Below are 7,676 nucleotides of genomic sequence, written 5' to 3'. Positions count from 1 at the left end.
TCTCGTTTTGATGCCACGTTTCCTATGTCAGTTTGATGCTCTCATCTCATCGTGTCACTGACGAGCAGCAGCAGCGCAAAGGAATGTGGAAGCAGCCAGCAGCCAGGGCTGCAAACCATTACCTGGATCCGTGGCACCCTGCTGCTAACAGCAACCCTTTGCTTAGCCATAAACCTCCTGGGAACCGAGAGGGAGCACTGCATCTGGGAGCCACAGCGTAGGAGATAACGGGGAACACAGCCCTGTGGGGACAGAACAACGTGCAAGCACTGGGCTTGCAGCTGCTCACGGCGTGCAGTTCTGAGCTACCATTGCGCTGTACCTCCCTGCAAAGTTACTCCAAGAGACCAGGACAGGATGCTTACAAAGTTCACAAATTGAATGCCTTGCCAACTAGGAAAAGGATGTTTGGGAGGGTTCAGCTCTGTGGCATGGGCACGGCCCTTGTCAACTAAGTGCACAGACCTGGAAATAAAACTCAGTGAGGGCAGGACACCTCTACCTGACCGAGTCAGACTGGAGGAGGCTCGCGGTGCATTTCATGGGTCTGAAGCTTGTTCCGTAGCCAGACCAACGGGAAAGGACAGAAAATCAGTTTGCTCTTACCTTTGGTATCCTTTTTCAAAATTAGTTTCCTTTGCTCTTTTCTGTCTTCCTTATGGGTCGCGCCTGCCTCGCCCTTCCCAGGCTTTCCAGCACAGCTGGGATCCTTGCTGACACTCCCCTTCTCCTCCAGTCGGGGCTTTTTGGACAGAGCTGCCGGGGGTAATTTCTTCTTAGCTCCAGCAGCTGCATGTCCACTCTTTGCTGTGTCCTGTTTACCTTCGACGGGCTCAGGCTCTGCAGCAGCTGGGGGTGCCTGCCAGGAGTTTGGCCCTTCCTGATTTCTTTGCCTTTCTGCGTTGACTGGGAAGGGATCACGCTCGGTCACCGCCGAGGAGAACGGCCGAGTTCTGCTGCAGGGTGGCTGCTCCTGGCGACACCGGCTGTTCCCTGAGTCAACTGGTGGCAAATTCACTAAACCACTTACTACGCTCTCTGCTGTCATGACTTCTTCCTCGTTATTGTCTTCAGTGGACTTCACTGAATGACCAGCCTCAGTCAGCTTGCTGGAAGGGATCGAGCCAGGCCAGGACTGCTCCGCGCTAATAGTCGTAGTACGTCTCTGAGCCTGGGAGCTAACTGAGGTGTGCGAAGGACCCTTTGTTTCGGCTTCATCCGGGTTGTGTTCAATAGCTCTTTGGATCTCCTGTTCACTTTCACACAAGGCTGCTTCCTCCTGCGTGTCTCCAGGCGCCCTCTGGAACAGGCCCCGCGATGCCTGGCAGGGAGCTTCCGGTGTACTCAAATCTCCATTCACTTTGACTCCAGTCTGTGTGGATCCAGTTTGTACCTGACTGCCTGTGCCGGGACACCCCACTGCTGATGCACCGGGAAGAAGGCTCTCTGAGTCGCTCACAGGTGTGAGGAATGGCAGTGTTTCTTTCCCAGTCAGTTCTGGAGTACCTAACTGGTCGCCAGCACCTCGACACTCCTCGCCTGCGGTGCTGTGGTGCTCACTCTGAGCTGTCCTGGGCAGTGGGGCACTGACTGGTGTTACACTTCCGTACGTGGGAGTTTTTGAAGTATCTATCTTTAACTCTTCATCAGACTTGAAGGTGCTGTCAACAAAAAATACATGTTCTGCAATATTACAAGGGGAAACTGCAGTCTGACTCTCTGAAGCCTGACCAACTCCTGAGCCACAGGACGTTTCAGCCCTGTGTTCATCAGCTGTGCAGATCTCTCTCTGCTCTCCTCCTGGTTTACATGGCTCAGAGTTGGGCACTCCTAGATAAAAATCCCTTAAAAACGGATGCCCAGAAGAGGCAGTGGGTGCCCCCTCTTGGTTTGCTATTTCTGTCAGTTGGTCTGTATTTTGGAGCAGATTGTTATGTGTTTTGGTTTGGGGAGTTTTAATTAAAGCAGGCAATTGCATTACATGAGCACATTTCTCTGTGTCAAAAACGACTGGAAAATCCTGACAGCCATTCCTTTCTGAAAGGTGGTAACTGTCAGAAATAGTGTCATTTTGTGCATTCAAGTCTGAGTAATTTCCTTTTTCTTGTAAATTCACTTTGTAACTTTCATGCACGGTGTTAACAGATGAATGTTCTTCATGTGTAAACTGACTGGTACTTTCACTGGGGAAAATGTCTTTCTTTTCAGGGAAATAGTCCAGTTGTCCTGTCTCCAGGCAGCAGTCCCTAAAACGACAGCCTTCACTAGGTACAGACTCACTTACCAAGGATATGTTGTGCTCAGAATGAAGCAACTGTCCAATGGTCCCATGTGATGTCCCTGACATGTAAGCTGGGTTTGCTAAATTCCCACTCTGAGCATTTTGTAACCTTCGAGGAGACTCCGCATCACATGTCTGGGCAGCATTGTTAACGGCAAGCTCTCCTTCCCAAGCCACTGGGGATCCACTGCTGGCAGTCACCCTTGTCCTTGGCTCCAAGCACTCCCCTGTACTGTTTGCTGAAACACAAATGGGTGGTGGCGTTTCTGTTCGGTTTACAGCGCTGCAATGTACACAGACACCATCTGCTCCTACCACTCCTGCAAGACAAATGTGTCCTATGGATGCACTGTTACACACTTCAGCTGTGGGAAGGAGGAGATCAGAAACATTGCAGTCAGCTTTCTCAGTTCTGTGGTTACTGGCTGGTTCTGTCACTGGTTCCTGCTCTTCTATCAGCTCCATGGGCAAAGGATGATCAGAACAGGTCTCCCACACCACATTCGATTCCGTAACTCTGACATCTGTTGGCGTCATTTCTAAACTTGTGGTCCCTCGGTTTTCAAAGGGGATTTGATAGTCTGAGTCATCTTCATGAAGAAGTTTCCACAGCTCTTCATGTACTGCAGATGTATCAGCATCTTCTTTGCACCCAGGTTCTCCAGACTCCAGGATCGATTTGGGATTGGCTTCAAAAACAGCCTCATCACCTGACAAGCTGCAGAGAATATCCGGGTCACTGCTCTCATGCACATCAAAACCATACCTATGCTCTCCCTCCCTTGGCTCATCACACAGCTTTGCAGAAGAGAGAACAGCACATAAGCACTCCTGTTTATTAGGAACAGAGTCTGTATCCCATACAGGAAGAGGTGAAATGTCATGCTTTGATTTGTTGCCATTACTAATAATTTCTTGCCCACAGATGACTTCTTGGTGACAACTTTCTCTTTTATCACAAGGAACACAGTGTTGAACGGAGGTCTGGAGGTCTGTATTCTTTGCTTGCAACGTGTTTTCAGTCGAGAGCATTTCTGCATCTGGCTGGCTGGTTCCTGCACTCTCACAAGCCCTGGAGGCGCCTTCCTGTTCTGTTTGGGACTCCATACAGGGTCTCTCACAATTCTGGGTAACACTCTTCAGATCAGTACCTTGATTCTACAAAGAAGAAAAACAGAGAAATGTAATTAAAAATTAGAATTGCAACTTGGCACATCCTGAACTCCAATCCTGGCTTGAAATGTACCTTTTGTTTTTAATATTTGTCAACAGTCAGGTTTCTGACCTAATGGATTGAAATCAAACTTCTGGGTCTGAGTCTGAAAGGAGGCAAGTGTTGTTCCTTAGAGAAGGACATGTTATGAAAGATTTCCCATGGCTGCAGTGTGCTCAGGCAGAGGCAGGGGCTGCTCAGACACTAGGCTCTCAGTCTGCTTAAGTTCATGGCAAAAGGATTACAGGCTCTATCAAATACTGCTTTCCTTCGATGCAAAAGCCACCCACTTCAGCTGCAACTCCTTGCATCCTTTCTGTTTCTCCATTCAGTCTGAGTAGGATGTGGAGCTGACCATGTGCTGTGGACAACGGGGAAGGAAGAGATACAGAAAGTTGCCATAAATGACTTTAACTGCTGTTCCCGCCCCAAGCACCATGCAGTTGTCACCACACTGTCTTCAAAACTCCTTGGCCAACGCACCCAGAAACCCTGAGCCAAGAAGCCTCAGCTCCACACCTCAGTCCCCTCTGACTCCCAGTACCCTGCTCTCAGGAAAAGGTGCCAGGCTCTAGGTCTCTGAGTTTAGACACACACACCTTCTCCCAAATCAAGGGGGATGTGCTAGGTGAACACAGAACACTAACAGAGAACTCTCTGTACATTATGTACTATCACACAGCTGGCACAGCTGGCTTTTAGGACTTATTACTAATGAAGCTGCTCTGAAGCACCGGGTAAATAAAGAATTTCACCTGAGGCTAGACCATGAGGTCATGAGAGGAGTCAGGAGCCTCCCACATCGCCCACCTAATGGAAGGAAAAGTCATCCAGCACAGCAGCTGCTGCACAAGAGACACTGCAAAGGTTGTTCCAGTTAGAGGCAAGCTGGCACTAAAAGGAAGTGTAAATCCTTGGGCCATTAGTGCTGTGGTCCCGTGGCTGCTCCACACTCCTCAGCAGAGCTGAGGCCAGAAGACCCGATTCCTACATGGAGAGGGAAAATACAAGGTCCTTCCACAGCAGTGAGCTGTGGATTTGCTGCAAGCTCCTCACCTTGCTCTTGGCAGAGCTGTAACAGACGCCGGGCTCCAGAGAAAACCCGAGGGCACTTCTACTTAAGCCCCTGTACAGAAATAGGAGTTAGTTCTTTCTTGCCTTTCTTAGGTTACACAGGCAGAGTCCCAAGGAGTTTTTGGCTTTTACTATGGGAGCTGTGAGAAGCTGCCCGTGTTTTCCTTGTGCTACAAGAGTAGTTTCCAGGTGGGATGCTTTTGTTTGGCTCATTTTCAAGACCACATGATTTTGAACATACACCTAAATTTGACCATCATTCATGAGTGTTTCAAACCAAGGGTTGGTTTGTGCCCAGCTCTAGCCCCTTTGTATACACCAATACTTATTTTTTATCCAATGTAAAGCTTCGGCCATGGACATGAAGACAGAGGGCATCTAAAGTGTGTGATAATAAGATTATTCATGATCGTGCACATGTATTTAAATATCTTGAGTCCTTACTATGTGAAATAAAAATGATGATTCAATTTTCCCACTTAGGTAAACTGGTGGAGCATCCTACCAGTCTGTACAACTATACTGCTTTCTCCAGCTGATTCCCTTACCAACAGCAGAGAATACACAAGTCCATGGAGAGTACCACTTCGGGGGGTTTATCTTTTAACCTGCTTGTACATTTCAGCTGTAATCTCCAGCTCTTTCACTGTTTTATTTTTAAAAGCAAAGAGCTCCATTCACCTCTGTAACATGAACTCTGTGCAGTAAATTCCCACCATTGTTACAAACTCTGAGCCCTGTTGATTTGGTTTAGGTTTCCAGCACCCTAAAAGGAGGATGATTTTGTTCATCAAGTATCGACCAAACGGAAAGTGAATCAAAACTTTCTCTCTCACAGAGAAACCTTCTGGGTTGAAAGAAACATTACTTTGCTAAGACCTGTGCAGCAGGCTCCATATCAGATTTCCCTCTCCAGCTGTCCAGAGGCCCATTAGTGCTACTCACCATTATCAGGCTCACTCTATAATTAGAACAGCTTAGGGTTTACTTGGGCCTTTTTCAAACCCAGATTTCCTTCCCAGCCGTAGCTGTCATTCAGAAGTACATGAATAGTACCTTTCAAAGTAATTTCAATTTTACATTATTTTGTGACAAGCAGGAATAAATTGCACGTAAATCAGCAGAGAGCTCATTGCATCAAATGATAAACTCTTACCCCAAGTGAGACATTCTCAGCCGGCATCCGATTTTGCTCAGCCAGGCCCGGAGTCCTCTTCCCTTCCCAGCGACAGTCTTTATCTGCCTCTTCTGTCTGACACAGCCCAGCCTGCATTTCCAGGCTTTCTGTCTCCCCAGGAGTCAGTGTTGAAAGGACACCTCCCTGGTCGGGGGACGGAGCGCTGCATTCCTTAACCTCTGCAGCAGCCTGGAAAGATTGCCCTATAGTACTAACATATCTGCAAAGCTCTATAGGGTTGAACAGCTTGAAGAAGTTTCTTCTCAGACTCTCTGTCAAGGTACAGACAGCATGCTGTGCGTTTTCCTCAGGCACATTCCTTCTCCCCTGCTGCAGCAGCACAGAGCCTTTGCCCAGCACGTCCCCATCTTCTGCCACGGCCCCCGGAGCCCGCTCTGTCCAGGCAGAGCCTATGGCCCTGGCAGGGGGCTCTGCCTCGGCAGGCACAGCCTCCCCGTGCTCTGGGCTGCCAGGTGAGACACCTGCAGCCGACTGGCCACTTCCACCAGTCTCCTCTTCACTCCTGGGGTGTTCATTTCCAATGGCTGCAGATGCGACAGGCACTTTATTCTTCTCTTTGTCTTTCAAACCAGTACTTTTCTCTCGGTGGTGCCCAACAGTGAGAGTCATCTCTGTCTGCAGAGTTGACTGGCTGTACATAGAGGGGTCTCTCCTTACATTTACTCCTTTGAATTTTGAGTGATGACCAGAGAAGCCAATGGGGGTATCCATAGGCGTAGTGTTATCTGACACTTGGAGCAGATAAGGCGTTTCGCTGAGGAAGTAAGCACACCCATCACAATCCTTACTCAGTTTTAGATCATCCTCATCATCACTTTCTAGCAAAAATTGTAATTTCTTTTTCCAGATTTCATCTTCATACACTGTCAGCACATCTGAACACTCAAAGTACTCCATGTCATCATCAGAGAAGTCATCACTTACACTTGGAACTTTCTCTGCACGAACCTCCAGAACAGTGGCAGAATTTGCAGAATCATCTGTCACAAAATCACTGTGATTTCCCGTGATTGCCTGCTCACTGAGCAGAGAATCCGTGGTTTGAGGTCTGCCCAGCCCAGGCTTTTCGTGTGCCTGGACATCTGCCAGAGTCTGACCAGATTCAGAGTCTTCTGTGTTAAGGCAACAGTTGTCTGTGTGACAAGGGGGTACATCTGTAAGGCAGGAAGGCACCTGTCTGCTGCAGTATTCCTCTGCAATTCCAGCAGTGACACTGACCGTATCATTAAAATTAAGCAGGTCTTCACCACTGTCTGACAAATCCCTTAGGCTGGAAATACTTCCCTGGGTTTTAATTACAGTTTTGATATCCATGTTGTCTTCTGTGTTAGGCAAGTGTCTGTGGGATTTCTCACATGGGGACAAGACTTCTGCTTTGCTGAGCTTCTTGAGCAGTAAAACAATGATTTTTTTCAGTCAGACCCTGGTGAAATCAACGTGGACTCACCCTCTCAGGAGTCACTCTTGTGTTCTGCAAAATGTTTTTCATCCTGCTCATTTTACCCTGAAGTCTCCCAGATGCTCATTTCAGTCAACAACAAATTCTGGGGAAGCTTTGTTCCTTGTGTCTGGTTCCAGTTCATCAAAAGTCATTGCAGCTGTGCATCAAGTGCAGCTCTTGCTCTGTGCACCTGCAAATAAAAGAAACCTGAAGTTTAAAATGACTTCTGAAATGGGTATTGTTATTTTCTAAAAGGAGGTCAGCTGACACATAGTTGCAAGCATTTTTCAAAGCAAGAAAGCATTATTTAAAAGCCAAGATCAGACATGAAATCGGCAACCCTAGCCCAGTTATCTGTGCAATGACACTCAATGGCAACACATTGCAACTGCCTGGAGCGATCTGTGCTAGGAGAACCAGCCCTTCAGCATGCCAAAACATCCACGTGGCACCACAACCTAGGCCTTAG

General features: G+C 48.0%; 1 protein-coding gene across 1 annotated transcript; it reads right to left on the bottom strand.

Annotated features, from left to right (window-relative positions):
* Window positions 1-606: 606 nt before the first annotated feature.
* On the bottom strand, window positions 607-7,152 carry LOC103811368 (the record flags this gene model as incomplete). The annotated part of the gene is made up of 2 exons (XM_009084340.1): window positions 607-3,439; window positions 5,725-7,152. Coding segments are annotated over 2 exons (4,261 nt in total), but the record flags the coding sequence as incomplete, so codon positions are not given.
* Window positions 7,153-7,676: the final 524 nt, after the last annotated feature.

Source organism: Acanthisitta chloris, unplaced genomic scaffold (genome assembly GCF_000695815.1).
Source record: "Acanthisitta chloris isolate BGI_N310 unplaced genomic scaffold, ASM69581v1 Scaffold9201, whole genome shotgun sequence".
Classification (NCBI taxonomy): domain Eukaryota; kingdom Metazoa; phylum Chordata; class Aves; order Passeriformes; family Acanthisittidae; genus Acanthisitta; species Acanthisitta chloris.
This window is presented reverse-complemented; position numbering and strand designations above follow the sequence as displayed.